At 47.6% G+C, this 17,348-nt stretch overlaps 1 protein-coding gene across 1 annotated transcript; it reads left to right on the top strand.

Moving 5' to 3' along the window:
• Positions 1–2,383: 2,383 nt before the first annotated feature.
• LOC108526696 (transmembrane protein 132C-like) lies at positions 2,384–17,144 on the top strand. The gene is made up of 5 exons (XM_017867536.1): positions 2,384–2,500; positions 3,063–3,268; positions 5,070–5,343; positions 6,481–6,672; positions 14,326–17,144. The coding sequence occupies exons 1-5, from the start codon at positions 2,384–2,386 to the stop codon at positions 15,529–15,531; spliced, it is 1,995 nt and encodes a 664-aa protein (XP_017723025.1). The 3' UTR covers positions 15,532–17,144.
• Positions 17,145–17,348: the final 204 nt, after the last annotated feature.

Below are 17,348 nucleotides of genomic sequence, written 5' to 3' on the forward strand. Positions count from 1 at the left end.
CCAGAGCTCAGAAAGGTAATAAATGAGAAAAGTCAATGGTCTGTAAATTACAACATTGATTAAAGAAGTGATTACTGATATAACTCTTGCTCGGCTGTTATGCTAATGCCTTCCCAGATCCAGGACAGTGTTTACCCGCTAATGACAAGCCTGGGACGGCAACTAAAATTGTCTTCCTTCTTTAATCAGCATGTAAACATTTTTAAACCACTCTTGACCATGAATGAGAAGATCCATCCATGTGTTCCCCTCCCAACTGCTCCCTGCCACTGTCCCCAGCAGATGGAGGAAATTCTCTCAGCCCAGCCCTCACCAGCTGCCTCTCCAAACAGAAGTGCAAGTTGAAGATGAAAATTGAGCCCAGAGTAGCCATCCATGGTTCCTGGAAGCTGGGGAAAGAGAGGGTGATCAGATTATAGGAGTTCTTTACTCAGCACTGAACGTTATTTGGCCGAGGCCACAGACCTCCAGAGGGGGACTCTGTTCTTTCCCACCTACGTGATCTAGACAGCAGACAGACAAGCAAATCGGTAATTATAGCTTAGTATGCTAAGTGCTATGTGAGGGGTTTCTGAGTGACTTCATTAACTCTGAAATGTTCCGCTAAACTGTAAGTGTGTGCATTTCTCTAGCAAGAATTAGCTTTATGCGTATTCTCAAAAGAGTGAATGACCCAAGAAAGGTTAGGAAACACTGCCTGAGCGCTTTCTAGAAACTTTTGAATTAACTTCTTGTGTTTTTGTGGCTTTTGGCTCCATCTCATTTCCGTCTCTCACTGCATCTTCCATCAACCCCAAGATCCTTGATGACTGTCCTGAAGCAGGCGTCCCCATGAAGGGAAGGCCCTCCTCATCCATCCCTCTGTCCATCTGTCTGTGCATCAGTGTGTGCTTCCATCCGTCAGTTTATCTCTCTATCCGTCTGTCCAGCTATCTACCCATTTATCCACCAACAATTCACCTGTCCATCCATCCATCTATCCGTCCATCCATGCATCCACCCATCTGTCTGTCCATCGATGTATGCATCTGTCCATCTGTTCACCTGTCTATCAGTCTATCAACCTATTCACCCATTTATCCACCAGCCATTCACTTGTCCACCCATCCATTCATATGTCTGTCCATCAGTGTGTGCATCCACCCATCAGTTCATCTGTCTATCCATCTCATTCTATTATCAGCTATCTACCCATGTGTTCACCACCATTCACCTGCTCCATCCATCCATTCATGTGCTCTGTCATCAGTGTGTGCCATGCATCCATCAGCTTATCTGTCCTATCCATCTATCCAGCTAATCTACCCATTCGTCCACTACCCATTCACCTGCGTCTATCCATTCCGTCTGCTCCATTAGTGTGTGCTCAATCCATCTATCAGGTTCATCCATCTGCCCACCTATTCACCCATTTATCCAGCACCCATTCACTTGTCCATCCATCCATCCATTTATTCCTCCATCTGTCCATCTGTCTATGCATCAGTGTGTGCATTCATCCATCTGTTCATCTGTCTATCCATCTATCCATCCATCCATTCATCCATGCAATATCCATTTCACTGAGCTCCTGCTTCATAAGCAACTGGTGTAAAGAACCCAGAGGTGAAAAATAAACAAGAAGTACTTTTTGCCTTCAAAGATTTCTTAGTTTAAGAGGTGATATGGACACCTGGGACCAATTTAAATCACATCTGATAAGCCTGGCTATTCAACAGGGGTCATATTGTTTCTCGATAACCCAACTTGGTTTCTATTTTCAGTTTTCAATTCATCAGGATGGCAGAAACAGAATGCCAGTCTAATTTCCAGGGGACTTAACTATTGCCAAGGCCTTGGGGAAGGGCACATCTTGTTTTATAGTCTTCTGTTCGCAGTTCCTAGGGGACTTTTTTTACCGGTCACAGTCCGCACAGGTTACCTCCCCAATGGCCCTCATTGTTGTCCACGTTGCCCCTTCCTGCCTGCTTGAGAACACAGACATCATTCTGCTGTTTCCTTGCTACACTGGGAATGCCCAGTGGGCTGGTTGATACAGTCATATTTGGATGAATAATCTTGGAACACAGAAGCCAAATACTTACAAACTTTATTTTTTTTAGTCTGTGTATTTATTTTTCTTTCTGCTCTGTCTCATCCCTTTCCTGAGACAGCAATCTGCCCGAAAGGGGAAAAGGAAAGGGAGGCACATAGGGAAAGGGAACACAGGTTGGTAGTCCCTAATGTGATCGGCCATTCACATAATGAACACTTATTATATGAACGATCCCACGGGGTCATAGAAGACTTGTCCCACGGACCCCTGAGCTGGGGTAGGTCCAGCAAATAGGGATGGGAAGGTGCTTGCAGGCACAGGGACCGGCCTTGCCAAAATCTGGGGACCATGAAGAACCTACATCGGGTCTGCATGTGCGTGGAGGGAAGAGACCTCAGAATTAGTGAGAACCACGCTGGGGAGGAAGGCACTACAGGCCCTTTGCATCCTTGGAGGCTGGATGAGGTGGGTTGTGGGTGCAGCTTACTTTCTGAAAAGTCACACCTGCCCAGGGTGTGAAATCTTCTGGTGCTCACATCAAATCACTCAGCTAACCCAGATTTCAGCTACAGCTGCAGTTCTGTGCAAGTTCAGGTTCACTTTTTGATTGCAATCTCACCTCAATCTGCCTTCTGTTTTCTGTCCCAGGCAGGGAAGCCCTCAACTGGTAGGAGTAAGAGATGGTAGCTAAAAATATTCCCACCTCTTACTCCTCAGGTGGACAATTCTAGATACTTTTCATGAAGCCTCTGAAAACTGAGCCCATGGTCCCTGTAGCAGCCTCAAAAATGCACCTTCCTATTGGGTTTTCTTCTTTCTCTGTCTTCCTCATCTGCTCCTTCACCCCTGCTCCCTGGGGTCAACTCAAAATTAAACTGAGTGCACCAAATCCTAGTCTCAGGCTCTGCATTAGGAGAAACCTGAATTAAGCATTTGTGCTTTGCAAGATAATAGGAAAAACAAAAAAAGGATGGTCTCCAAGGCCCCATGAACTTCTCCTCCATCCTTTCTCCCTCTGTCTTTGCAGGTGTCTGACCGCTGCGACTACATCTTTGTCAATGGCAAAGAGATCAAAGGAAAGATGGATGCAGTGGTGAACTTCACATACCAGTACCTGAGTGCCCCCCTGCATGTCACCGTGTGGGTGCCCCGGCTGCCCCTGCAGATCGAGGTCTCTGACACAGAGCTCAGCCAGATAAAGGGCTGGAGGGTCCCCATTGTGACCAGTAAGAGGTGAGCCATGGATGGGGAGATGCCTTAGAGCCATAATAACAACTGTATTTACTGACCTTAACACTAAAGGATCCAATGCTTAGGAGATGCTGGTATCATCTCAGCAATTAAATCTCCCCAAGGCTCCCAGATAACCCAGCCAGGCCCAAAAGCTGCTAAACATCAGGTTTGTGTCAAACCCAGGTTGTCCTCACTCTACACCGGGGCTTATATGAAACTGTCTCTTGAAAGTGGCTCTCCCAAAATGACACGATGGAGTGAATGCAGTTTTTTTAGCATCTCGGTTACCAGGCAATTTGAAGTTCGGTTTGTTTTCTCCAAAAAAAAGTCAGAGTCCTTCTCTGTGCTTTATGCATATCTATAAGCTTGAAATTTTCCATGCAGATCAAATTATTAGATAAAATTTAATTGAATTTCTAATGGACGCTGGGCTCACTATTTGCTGAAAACCTCTAATTTGTTATCTGAGTTTCCGGACTGTCCGTCTGTCACATGTGAGAGTATGGGGCCTTGTTTTCTCAGCCCTGTGACTCCCGGATTAGCAGACATGAGCTAAGTGAAGGTGTTGCTGAGTTCGCAGCTTCCTGCCTGGAATGCTCCACCCCAGACCACCAGGACTCTTTTCTTGACAGTTCCCCAGGCACCAGGGCCTTTCTTGTAAGGGAGAGCGTCTCAAGAAGAGTAAGTAGGACAGTGAGATGCGGAATCGATCTCTACAAGGAGAAGCTAAAGGCATTTGGCCTGATGGGGGAGGACAGCTGTGAATCTACCCAGTCCTTCAGATTAGTTTGTGGTCATGAGTGGCCAAGACAATGAGTTTGTTCCACATCCCTGAGGGGGAAGAACTGAGACTCCTTGGGCTCCAACCCAATCTCTGCCACTAATTAGCTTTGTGAGCATGGGCAAGCTACCTAACCTCTCTGTGCCTTAGTTTCCTCATCTGGTCATGAGAATAATTATGAGTTTGCCTCATAGTGTTATGAGGTTAAAAAGAGTTCATACATGTGGAAGCATAAAGTGGGACCTGCCACATCTCAAAGGTGTAAGACGGCTCTGTCCAATGGGACTTTCTACAGTGGTGGAATGTTCTAGAACCCCTCTGTCCAACATGGTGGTCACTAGCACAAGTAGCTATGGAGTGCCTGGACTGTAGCCAGTGTGACGGGGAAGTTCAATTTTTTATTTAATTTTATTTATTTAAATTAACATTTAGGGTTCAGTGTGGTAGTTCATAATTGTAATCCCAACACTTTGGGAGGCCAAGGTGGGAGAATCACTTGAGGCCATGAGTTCAAGACCAGCCTGGGCAACATAGCAAGACCCCATCTCTACAGAATTTTTTTAAAATTAGCCAAGCATGATGGTGCATGCCTTTAGTCCCAGCTACTCAGGAGGCTGAAGCAGGAGGATCCCTTAACCCCAGGAGTTCAAGGCTGCATTGAGCTAGGATGGACCACTGCACTTTAGCCTGGACAACAGAGCAAGACCCTGTCTCTAAAAATGTAATAATAATTAATTAATTAATAAAAATTAAAATAGCCACATGTGGCCAATGCCTACTTATGAGACAGTGCAGGCTTAGTACATATTAGCCCTTGTCTTTTATTTTTCAATAAATGTATTCGAGAAAGAGATGCCCATCGCTTCGTGTTGCCTAGAGATAGGCTTGGTGCCCCTTGCGTGGTCCTGGGGCTCGTGTCTTCAATGTCATCTCCTTGAGGTTGTGGCGGGTCCTGCCTGTCTCAAGAACATCTTAGACTCCTCTCCCTGGATCTGAGAGCTCTTTGTCCCTTCCCACAAGGCCCACTCGTGAGAGCGAGGATGAGGACGAGGAGGAGCGGCGGGGCCGGGGCTGCGCGCTGCAGTACCAGCACGCCACCGTGCGGGTCCTCACCCAGTTTGTGTCCGAGGGCGCCGGCCCATGGGGCCAGCCGAGCTACCTGCTTAGTCCCGACTGGCAGTTCGACATCACTCACCTGGTGGCAGACTTCATGAAGCTGGAGGAACCTCACGTGGCCACCCTCCAGGACAGCCGGGTCCTAGTCGGGCGAGAGGTTGGGATGACGACCATCCAGGTAGGGAGTCTCTGTTTCCCCAGCACTGGGCATGTATGCAGTATTGAGGGAGACTCAATGAGTGGGCAGGTCATTGTGGCCAATTCCTCAACCCCATGATGGCTCCAGATTGTATCATGGGGACACAGGAAGATGAGCCCAGGCCAGATCTTGAGTCCAGCCTCCTTCCAAACAGAATGGAGAAGGTGGCAGCTGCACCCTCTTAGCTCCCCATGTGACCTCATTCTCAATGGCTGCCTCCACCATTCCCATCACCTCCCAGCACCCCCATCTTACCTCTGATTCTCCTTCTGAACACACACTTTTCTAACTTATTCCCCCTATGCCTTCTTAGAAATAGCCATCGTCTTCTCCATGCACCGCTTCTACCAGTGGCTCAGGGAAAAAGCATGGATTCTTCCTCTCATTTCTTCCTTCTTTCAGTCATTCTGTCTTCCTGCCATTTACTTATTCAACAAACTGTCTTTGAAATCCTGCTCCTTCTTTTTCACTGGACGAAGGGTATAGAATGGTAAAATTTCAGGACAAATGATGGGGCCTGGACAGCCTTTTCCTCAATCCCTCAAGTCCCACCCTACTGAATCCACCATTCTGGAATGTCATTCGGGATCCTTACATGATATGTGGGAATGGTTAGCACATTCCTATCATTTCCCCTGGACATCTCAAGCCCGACATTTGGCTTACAAGATGAGGCAGAAAGCAATGTTTTGGCAGAGGATACATTGTGGTGTTGGTGGGAGGAGTGAACTGTTTATAATTCACTTTTATAAATTTATAATTCAACACTTCATGAGTCTGTTCAACAGGATCACCATGTACAGTTAACCAGGTTGTGCATTGTACAAGCATACTTCATCTAAATAGGAGGAGTCATTCCCTTTTAAAGACAGAATGGATTTTAATATCTATTCCGAATTTTCAACAGGGAGAATTAAGGTGTCTTGGGGAAAGGGTAACTTTGATTCTCACAAAGGCATGGGATGGGCCAGCATATAGAGTGAAGTAGATATGTAACCCCTTTGCCCTGTATTCTGGACCTCAGGCCTGTTGGGATGGAAGAAATATTGCTGGGGAAGGGGCTAACATCTGGAAAAAGGTGTGATGGATTTTCCTTGTGTCCTGCCAATCCCACAGGTGTTGTCTCCACTGTCTGACTCCATCCTGGCAGAGAAGACAATAACCGTGCTAGATGACAAAGTGTCGGTGACAGACTTGGCCATCCAGCTCGTGGCTGGGCTGTCTGTCACCCTTTACCCCAACGCAGAAAACAGCAAGGCCATAACAGCTGTGGTCACAGCTGAGGAGCTGCTGCGGACCCCCAAACAGGTAGGGGGCCAAATGCCAGAGGTTCAGAGGGAGCAGGGTCAGTCACTGTGCCTGCTTCAGCAAAGGGGCAGGGTGGAGTGAGAAATGGGGGTAGGTTAACAGAACCACATTCCACATTGGAAGCTACATCATTGCAGACAAAGTGCTCGCTCATCTTACCCACATAGCTTTTGAGCAACACAGACCATTTACCAGCCTCCTCACCAGGTCTCCTAGCTGCTGTTCTTACCCCTGCACTCCCCTCTCTTCTCAAGAGCAAAGTAAGCCTTTAAAACCATAAACCACATCATGCCTTTTACTGGCTTAAAATGCTCCAATGACTTTCTATTGCACTTAGAAAGATACCATATTCCTTTGACATGACCCCACACGACGTACCTCCTGGCTCTATCTCTGACTTTATCCTCTGCCGCCCTTGGTCTCCCTCATCCTATTTGAGGCACACACTCCCCTTGCACTTCTTTAGGGGTTTTGCAATTGCTGTTGCTTTTGCCTGGGATACACCACCCTCACCACTGAGCATGGCTTATTCTCATTTTCATACCCAGTTATGATACCCTCTTCTCATAAATGCCTTCACTCACAGCAAATGGCTCTGAGTCAGTCCCATTTCCTACTACATAAAGCATGTTTCTCCTCCATGGGACATAGGCTTCTACAAGACAAGCCTCCTGTTCATCGCTGTATCCCTGGTGACCATCACAGGGCCAGCACATAGTAGGTGCTCAATAAATGTTGGTTGAGTGACTGAATGACTCTTAGAGCTGGGCTGGAAGACAGGAAATGAGAGAGCAGGGAGAATGACCCACGTAATGCCACCAGGATGGGTTCGTCTGACCTTAACAACCTGCATATGGGTATTTGCCTTGTCTGCAGGACTTTCTGCTTCTGATGTCATCATTGGGACAATACTTATGAGAAGAGTAGAGTTAGGAGCCAGAAGGCCCAGATGGTATCACAGCTGTGTCCCTTACCTCCTGTGTAACCTCAGGCAAGATGCCTCACCCGTGTCTCAATTCTTAATGAGAAAGTAACAACACCTGTGAAGAGTCTGTTTGCAAATTAAATTAGGCTTAACGACGTTGAGTGCTAAAAACAGTGGCTGGCACAAACCAGCCAGTGTTAGCTCTTTTCCTGGGAACGGCTGCTGTTGTTACGATCACAATTTTAGTGAAAGCACACAGGGCCTTGGATGCTCTATCAGAGCAGACAGTCTTGACTCGGAATATTCTGCTTCAAACCCAGTTTCCTCTGGTGACTTGCAGCAAGAGGCAGGCGGTCTGGGGAGGAAGCTCAGATTAAATCCACACCCCACTGTGGACAGAGCAATGCTGGAGGAGCTGTCATGGGGCTGGGACAGGCAACAGGGCCCAGGGGTTAGCAGTAGGGGGTGGGATCCCTTGACATGCACCAACAGGAACAGGATAGTGCTACAAAGCAGAGGCATGATGAGGAGAACAGAGGGCGGCGGTGGTCAAGGGCGCAGGCATGATGACAAAGTCTAGGGGCTTGCATTCTTCTAGCGGGGGATTGGAAAGTTCCAGCCATAGTGCAGGATTTCAGTGCAGTTCAAGGACTGCAAACTCAAATGCCTACAGGGGCTGGGCTGGTGTTATAAGCAAGCAGTGCAGGCTGTGCAAAATCCCTGTGGCTGCCTTGTCCAGTAGTGCGGTCTATGATGAGCTAGAGTGAAGATGCTCAGTGCTCCGAGACATGCCCGTTATCTGCTGCTATGTAACAGCTGCCACACGCTTAGCAGCTGGAAACAACACGCACTTATAGCAGCTGAAAACAACACGTACTTACTAGCTCACAGTGCAGTGGGTGGGCTCAGCTGGGTTCATGCTCAGAGTATCAGAAGGCTGAAATCACAGTGTTGGTTGCCTAAGTTCTTAGGCTCTAAGGAAGAATCTTCTTCCAGAATTATTTGTGTGGTGGCAGAATCCAGATCTTTGCAGTTGTAGGACTGAGATTGCCAATTGTTGGCAGGTTATTTGCTGGAATCCTCTCTTAGTTCCTCAAGTCCACCTGCATTCCTTCTCACTACCCACCCTACCCTCATCGGCTTCAACACTAGCAACAATGCATGGAGTCTTTCTCATGCTTCCAGTCTCTCCACCTGCCCCTTCTGTCACCAGCTAGAGAAATCGCTCAGTTTTTAAGGACTCATGTGATTTCACTGGACTCACCCAGATAATCCAGGAAGACCACTCTATCAACTGTGCCATGTAACAATGTAACATAATCATGACAGTGGTCACGCATCCCACACACATGTTCTGGGAATTGGGGCAGAACATCTTTGGTGGGCCATTCTAGGAATTCTGCCTAACGAGGAGAGAGTTGCTAGCTGATTTTGCCCCAGAGTGTCAGCAGGAGGGACCTGGGGTGCATGCAGGTCCTCATCCAGTCCACAGCACTGGCTTCTTCAAGTCTTCTCTTTGGGGGCGGATGGGGCAGGAAATCAGCATGGTGTTTTCTGGTTTACAAAGAGCAGAGGAATACTTTCACATTTGGGATTAAGAAGAAAAAAGATCAGAGGAAAGTGGCAGAGAGAAAGCTGAAAGCGTGAAGCTATTTGCTGAGAATGGATAATGAATTAGGGTGGACGATTGGCATTGCAACCCCCTTGTCATGGGGCATGGCCAGCTGCTCCCCATCTCCTGTTGCCCATCTGTCTTCATCAGCGGACAGTAATTGGCGTCCCCTAGCACTGGCTCGGGGGATTTGTTGACGTAGTTCACCTGATTTGCAGACACGACTGTTGAAAGGATAGAGCTCTAAATCATTTCTGGGCATGTGTTATTTTAAGTCATTCAGAAGTTCTCATCTTTGGGGAAATGTGTTGGCTTCTCCTGATGGAACAGCACATTCCAGCCTCTCTGTCATGAGCGAGTGGAAGAAGTTAGTCTCAGTCATGCAGCAGGGCTGATGGAGATGGATCTTGGCAAACCAGCTGTGTCCTGAGGCTTTCATTCCGATTGTCTGCCGTTCGGGGGCTTGTTTTAGGTTAACTTCTTTCCCCATCTAGTTTGTGAAGAAAAATTAAGTCAAGATGAAACGTCAGCCACAATGAACTTGCACACTGTTCAGTCTCTTATCTCAGCCCTTAGAGTGTAGACGGCTGGCACCTTGTTCGTGATATGTTCAACTTTGAAATCGAAAATCTGAAAGGTTTTTACACCTACAAATAGAGGGTAGTAGCCTGCATGTTCCCCTGTGCCTTGTTTGCACTAAAGAAAGTAGGATAGAAAAATGAAAGGAGAAATCACTTGGTATTTGTGCATGAAGTTGAGGCATTAGAAGGACTTGTCGGATTGTGTGATTCATCAGCTGATATGGACAGAGACAAGGGTGAGTGCCAGCATCCCTGAGCCGTCTCTTCTGTCTTAGTTTTGGTCTTCTCAGAAGCTGAGCCTGAGACAAGGATTCAGGTGCAAGTAGTTTATTCAGGTGGTGAAGACGACACCAGTAGAGAAGTCGGGGGTGATGGAAGGAAGAATAATGCAACGAGTAGACTGTGCTACCAACTCAGCCACCACCAAGGGCAGTCGGAGCTCCTGTCTGCTGGATGACTGTACGCCAGTCTGGAAAGGCCAGAAGAGTCACTGCACTTGAGGGGCAAGGGATCTGGGATAAAGATAACTTCCGTGAATCCTTCATTGGGGGCTGCCCACAGTGGTTATTAACTCCTTGGCACACCTTGCTGTAGGCACAACCACATGGATTCCAGAAGCCAGAGAGTGACCTTGGGCAAAAAAATAAGTTTAAAAAAAAAAAGCAAAGTTGAACATTGAAAGTTGAGCTAGGAGGAGCTGAATGGGCAGCCACCCAAAGAGAGCTCCACACCCTCCTAAAACTTCCTGCACAGGTTCACCCGTCAGAGCCAGCTGGTGTTGGCCAGGGCTTATGATCACAAGTGATACGACCCAACCCAACTCAGCCTGCCTTCACACACAGCAGAATGCATCAGTGCGTGTCCAGGCATTTGGATCTTCAGCTACAGCTAGATGCAGATGCTCAAACGATGTCATGAGAATTCTTTTTTTAATCACTAGCATTCTTCCTCCGTCCTGCGGGATGTAGAGTCATCATTGCTGTGAACACTGGCTGCTCCCAAGCTACTCCAATGTTTCCTTCTGGAATTCCTACCAAACAAGCGTTGGCCATTCTCATTCTCTCCTTTATTTCTTTTCACCTGCCCATTCACAGTTTTATTTCTTGATATGCCTGTGGTTCTATCTGGGGTGACGCAGGGGGCTTTATCTCCCACTGCAGTAATTCTCTCCTCGACCGTCTCATCTGCTGTTCGAACCACCCACTGAGTCACTCATTTCAGTGACTGTATTTTTCATTTCTATTAATTCTACATGTCCCTTTGCACCCCTTCCTTCCTGCTCTGTTTTCATTCGCTTTCTTTTTTTTTTTTTTTTTTAGACAGAGTCTTACTCTGTAACCCAGGCTGGAGTGCAGTGGTGCAATCTTGGCTCACTGCAACCTCCACCAACTGGGTTCAAGCAATTATTCTGCCTCAGCCTCCAAGTAGCTGGGACTACAGGCACCTGCCACCACATTGGTCTAATTTTTGTATTTTTTTGTAGGGATGGGGTTTCCCATGTTGGCCAGGCTGGTCTTGAACTCCTGGCCTCAGGTGATCTGCCTGCCTCACCTCCTAAAGTGCTGGGATTACAGGTGTGAGCCACTGCACGCAGACCCCATTTGCTTTTATTGGGATGATTTCAACTCCTTTTATTGGGATGATTTCATTTGCTTTTATTGGGATGATTTCAACTCTGTTAAAATTTTAAAATTTTAAATTTCTTTTTACTTTTATTTCATAGACTATTTTTGTTCATTTGTTTTATGTTATGTTTTATTTCATAGACTATTGTTTTTTGTTGGTTTCCTTTATGTTATAGCCTTTGGAGTCTTCTGTGATCTCACGTATCAGTCTGCTCACCTTCCTGTGTAAATGTTTAATGCGCCCTTCTCATAGTGCAGCCTTCCCACCTACAGATTGTAACCTTTCTTTCTTTGTATCATGAGCACCTCTTCAGCCCTGGTTGCTCGGCTTTGTTTTATTCTGAAGGAGGTTGTATTTGCATTTGCACAGGTCCAACTTCAAGTGACTTTCTTTTCTCCCAATTCCCATACCACAGAGGTAGTTATCACATCCAAGTGTGGGCTTTTGATGTTGAGTGGCAACATCTCCATCCCGTGCTCAGAGCACACACAAGCTTTGCTGCTGTATCTCTGGCTCAGCAGGTAGGATTTTCCCATAACCTGCCCACGGAGAGGGTGCTGCTGCCTCCCTGGGCTGCAATGACAGTGTCCGGGATGGATGGGGACAAAGGTCCAGGAAGGCCACGAGGTCAGACCTGGTTTGCTGTGAAAAAGGCAGGGAGGAAAGGAGGCAGCTACATGACCTTTTCAGCAGAGAGTGAGTTGCTGTGGTCTTTGTGGGCTGATAAAATGGGCTCCAGCAGTGGCTGTTCCAGGGGGTCCCTAGCACAGTGGCCAAGAGTTCAGCTCTGAAGCCACACCAGTTCCAGCCCTGATCCTGCCTCTTCCTGACGATATGACTGGACATATTTCTTTTTTTATTTTTTTAACTTTTATTTTCAGTTCAGGGGTACTTGTACAGGTTTGTCACATAGCTACACTTGTGTCATGGGGGTTAGTTGTACAGATTATTTCATGACCCAAGTATTAGGCCTAGAACCCATTAGTTATTATTCTTGATCCTCTCCCTGGTCCCACCCTCCACCCTCCAATAGGCCCAGTGTGTGCTGTTCCCTTCTATCTGTCCATGTATTCTCATCATTTAGCTCTCACTTATAAGTGAGAACATGCAGTGTTTGGTTTTGTTTCTGTGTCAGTTTGCTAAGGATAATGGCCTCTAGCTCCATCTGTGTCCCTGCAAAGAATGGGATCTTGTTCTTTTTATGGCTACATAGTATTCCACAGTATATGTGTACCACATTTTCTTTATCCCGTTTATCGCTAATGGGCTGGAGAGTTTTTCCTAGATGAGTGGAGGAGGCTGAAATATGCAATTCGAATCACAAAGTAGAGAGCCTGTATCCACTGGGTACTTGCTGTGGATCAGGTGCCATTTAGGTTGACTTTGTGTCTTTGCTATTGTGACTCTATGTCTTTGCTATTGTGAATAGTGCTGCGATGAACATATGTGTGCATGTGAGCACAGTTCTTAACCTCTCTCTTTGGGCAGGAAGCATAGCCCATCCTACTTTGTGAAAGAGGAGAAAATGCATTCTGTAATAACTGCAAACAACACCTGACCCACAGCAAGTGCCCAGGGGATATGGGCTGTCTGTTTTGTGATTAGGATTGCACTTTTCACCCTCCTCTATTCATACAGGAAAAACTGTTCCCCAGCTACACCCAGGCTCTGTCCTAGGTGCTGAAGATTGGGCCGCCACTAAACATCTCTGTCCTTAGGGAGTTCCTGCTCTTGGAAGCAGAATAGAAGTACCCGTGGCTAAGTCAAGAACAAGGCCTTCTGTGGGGTTATGTTTGCTGTGGGCACCCAAAGGGGAGAGGATGTCATTATTGCCCTGGGGAGGAGGCGAGAGAGCAGGAAGCCTTGTGCTCACGAGAATCTGCCAGTCACATGGGCATGGGTGTGAGTGGCATTTCTAGGTCACTAGCTTTCCACTTTCTTTGGAATATTATTCAGCCATAAAAAAGAATGAAATATTGCCATTTACAGCCACGTGGATGAGCCTGGAAGACGTTATTTTGAGTAAAAGAAGCCAGGCACATAAAGTCAAATGTTTTCGACCAGTCCCCACAATGGGAAATAATTTTTACATAGCTGTTGGGCCGTTGACAGAAGTATAGTGAGTGTGCGAAATAAACTCAGCACCTTCACACTGGCCCTTAGCTTCCTCTTTCCCTCTGATGGGAATTTCCACAAAAGCTACCCATGCAGAACAAAGGCAGCACAATTGAACTGGGCCCACCAGCCAATGCCATGCGCTGCACCCCACACATCACTGCTGCCCAGCTACAGCCAAGCAAAGCATCTGCAGTGGCACAACAGGGTCAACCTTAAAGGGCAAAATGCTCTTGTTCTCTTGTTTCTCAGGCAAAGCTTAATTCACTGGGGGCAGTGCAGGGAGAAGAGGGGAGGTTCCTTTCTAATGTCATTGGTTCTGACAGTGTTACCCGCCCATCAGCCTTTGTCATCAGGCTGGATACAGACAACAGCTGTATCCATTCATCATACTTAGGCCACTAATCACAGCATGTGTGACAAAATGACCAGGGCCTGCCCTGGAAGCCAGTCATTGTCTGTGAAGGTGCACTGGCTAACTGATTCCAGCAATAACTGTGTGGATAAAGCCACCTGGAGCCTCATCTCAGTTAGGGATTTTTGTTTTGCCGTTTGTTTGTTCCTGGTAAGGATTATGAGGGCGCTGTTAGTCATGCCCCAATTTGTTCTCATTTAAATTAAGGTGATTTATCTGCCCCTGATAGAAAACCTGTATGATTTCTCCCCAGATGCATGAGCTGCTGGGTCTGGAATGGGGGTCCTGCTCCCTGTTTCCCTGGGTGTCCTCCTAGGAGGGGGTTTCTAAGGGAAGAGGCATCCCCCAGGTGGTCTTCTAACTGCCTGTGTCCCTGCAGGAGGCTGTATTCAGCACATGGCTGCAGTTCAGCGATGGCTCGGTGACGCCCCTGGACATCTACGACACCAAGGACTTCTCCCTGACAGCCACCTCCCAGGACGAGGCTGTCGTGTCCGTCCCCCAGGCCCGCTCTCCCAGGTGGCCCGTTGTGGTGGCTGAAGGGGAAGGCCAGGGCCCACTGGTCCGAGTGGACATGACGATCGCCGAGGCCTGCCAGAAATCCAAACGCAAGAGCGTCCTGGCCGTGGGTGTCGGCAACGTCAGGGTCAAGTTCGGACAGAACGATGCTGACTCCAGTCCCGGCAGGGACTATGAGGAAGATGAGATCAAGAACCATGCCAGTGACCGCCGGCAGAAGGGTCAGCACCATGAGCGCACAGGCCACGATGGGCACTTCTATGGCAGCTCTCCCGTGGAGCGTGAGGAAGGGGCTCTCCGGAGAGCCACTACCACGGCCAGATCCCTGCTGGACAACAAAGTGGTGAAGAACAGCCGTGCAGACGGGGGTAGGCTGGCAGGAGAGGGGCAGCTACAGAACATCCCCATCGACTTCACCAACTTCCCAGCCCACGTGGACCTCCCCAAGGCCGGGAGTGGGCTGGAGGAAAATGACCTGGTGCAGACCCCGCGCGGCCTGAGTGACCTGGAGATAGGGATGTACGCCCTCCTGGGGGTGTTCTGCCTGGCCATCCTCGTCTTCCTGATCAACTGCGCCACCTTTGCCCTGAAGTACAGGCACAAGCAAGTGCCCCTGGAAGGTCAGGCCTCCATGACCCATTCTCACGACTGGGTGTGGCTCGGCAATGAGGCTGAGTTCCGGGAGAGCATGGGGGACGCGCCGCCGCCCCAGGACGAGCACACCACCATCATAGACCGCGGACCGGGGGCCTGCGAGGAGAGCAACCACCTCCTGCTCAATGGCGGCTCCCACAAGCACGTGCAGAGCCAGATTCACAGGTCAGCCGACTCGGGGGTGCGGCAGGGCAGAGAACAGAAGCAGGACACCCTGCACTCGCCCACCTCCAAGAGGAAGAAGGTGAAATTCACCACCTTTACCACCATCCCCCCGGACGACAGCTGCCCCACGGTGAACTCCATCGTCAGTAGCAACGATGAGGACATCAAATGGGTGTGCCAAGACATGGCTGTGGGCGCCCCCAAGGAACTTAGAAACTATCTGGAGAAACTCAAAGATAAGGCTTAGGCCCCTCTAGCCAGAGGGCCCTGCCCAGATGCCTTCCTTGTACTGGAAACTGGCCCCAAGTGGGGCAGAAGGCGTTGTCAGTGGGGTTAAGAAGGGACGGTCCCGGGGTCCATGCTAGACCAGTTGGAAAGTTTTGAAGTCAGGAAAAGACATTTTTGTATCAAGGGATTTTTAGCAGTCAATGATGGTGGATTTTCAGAGGTCAGGGGGATAAAGTCTGGGGCATGGGGAGCGCAGATCAAGTTATTGAACTGCACAGGCAAAATTAGGAAGGTTATTTTATGAGTCAAAACATACTACAGACAAGCTACCAAAAATTATTTGTTAAAAAATTCAAAAGACAAATAAAAGAGAAATAATCATCTGTTTATATTTCTAATAAAGAAGCAAAATATAAAAATAGGGCCTGCTAGGAGACATTTTCCATTTTAATTCACTATTCACTTTTCCGAGGACAGCCTTCAACTGTCACCACACAGCTGGGGAGGAGACATTTCTTAACAGGGGATGCCTCTTGGGATAAAACTAAGGAGTTTTAAATCTTGATCATCTTTTCTTTTCTTTTCCACTTTTTCCTTTTTTTTTTCTTTCTGTGCCCTAGACTTCCATTGCATTTACATTTAATGTTTGTTTCTGAGAATCAAGCAGTATATTTTTCCTAAATGAAACATAAATTATATTCCTATTCATTAGATGGGTTCCTAGAAACAATGTCAATTAATCCATTGTTTAAGTAGTAACTTGAATGTTTTTCTGTATCCCTTCGGCTTTGTTGATAGTGGCTGGTTTTGTACAGTTGGAGGGAGCTCTCAAAGCCTTCTGGGGGAGGAGAGGAACTGTCCTTAATCCATCACCACTGCCACAGGGCAAAGCCAGCAGGTGTGGTCTTGTGAGGGGCTATACGGATGGGATGTGGCAGGAGAACAGAGCCCTGCCTGGACCACCTGACCCCTCGGGACTCCACCCCGTCATCGTTTTGGTGTTCCTGTATAGGAGAAAGTTGGGTTAAATAAAAAAAAGAGGCCACTCCCAGGCGTCATCAGAGCCAACCTGGTGGGCTGGGTCTATCACAAGACATCCCTGATGCTGAACACGAACAAAGATAAAAACTGTTTGGGGGGTTTTAAGTTGTTTTCTTACTTTGTTGGGTGGGGTATACCAGCATAAACTCTAAAGATAAAATCTATGTTAGATTGTCAATCAACTGTGTTTTTGAACAGCATAATTGTGTAGCAGCACATTGCAAAAAACGCATTCATCCAAAGCGACACGTATGTGGCAACGAAGACCACGCCAGTGAAACAAGCCCCTTCGTGATCACCCGACTCCGGTTCTCCGTGTGCACCACTGGCTGCGGCTGCGGGAGGAAGATGCCTGGCAGTCCTCATGCTCTCCGCAGGGGGCGCTCACCAAGATTCCAGGGGTGTTTATTGTGTTTATTTTTTTAATTACTAAACTCAGTAGCTAAGAAAGGGTCCTTGAAGCCTCCTAACCTGGGTTGGACCTTTGAAAAATATATTTGTAGCACATATTATAGATGGAAAGAAGAAGATATTTATTTATACCTGTGATGCCAATTGTCATTAAAAGGCTTTTCATGGCTTGACAAGTCAGTGTATTGTGGGGTGTGTTTTATTTCACTTAATTGCTATTTCCCACCCCAAAATATACAACTCCAGAAGAATTCAACTCTTAGGCTAGAGGGAAACCAATGTATTTGCCAAATCTTTTTTGAAAAAAAAAACTTTTTCCCTCTCGGTTTCTTGACTGATCCACAGTGATTCCTAATAAGAAGGACTTTCATTCACAGACCCCCT

This window comes from Rhinopithecus bieti, unplaced genomic scaffold (assembly GCF_001698545.2).
Source record: "Rhinopithecus bieti isolate Rb0 unplaced genomic scaffold, ASM169854v2 scaffold_3615, whole genome shotgun sequence".
NCBI lineage: Eukaryota > Metazoa > Chordata > Mammalia > Primates > Cercopithecidae > Rhinopithecus > Rhinopithecus bieti.

What these genes read in the sequence shown, in the direction of transcription:
- LOC108526696 (XM_017867536.1), top strand. Translation starts at nt 2,384, where the DNA reads ATGAAGAACCTACATCGGGTCTGCATGTGCGTGGAGGGAAGAGACCTC. An exon ending in CCCATTGTGACCAGTAAGAG is followed by an intron (nt 3,269 to 5,069) that starts GTGAGCCATGGA and finishes CCTTCCCACAAG; the next exon opens with GCCCACTCGTGAGAGCGAGG. An exon ending in TGCTGCGGACCCCCAAACAG is followed by an intron (nt 6,673 to 14,325) that starts GTAGGGGGCCAA and finishes GTGTCCCTGCAG; the next exon opens with GAGGCTGTATTCAGCACATG.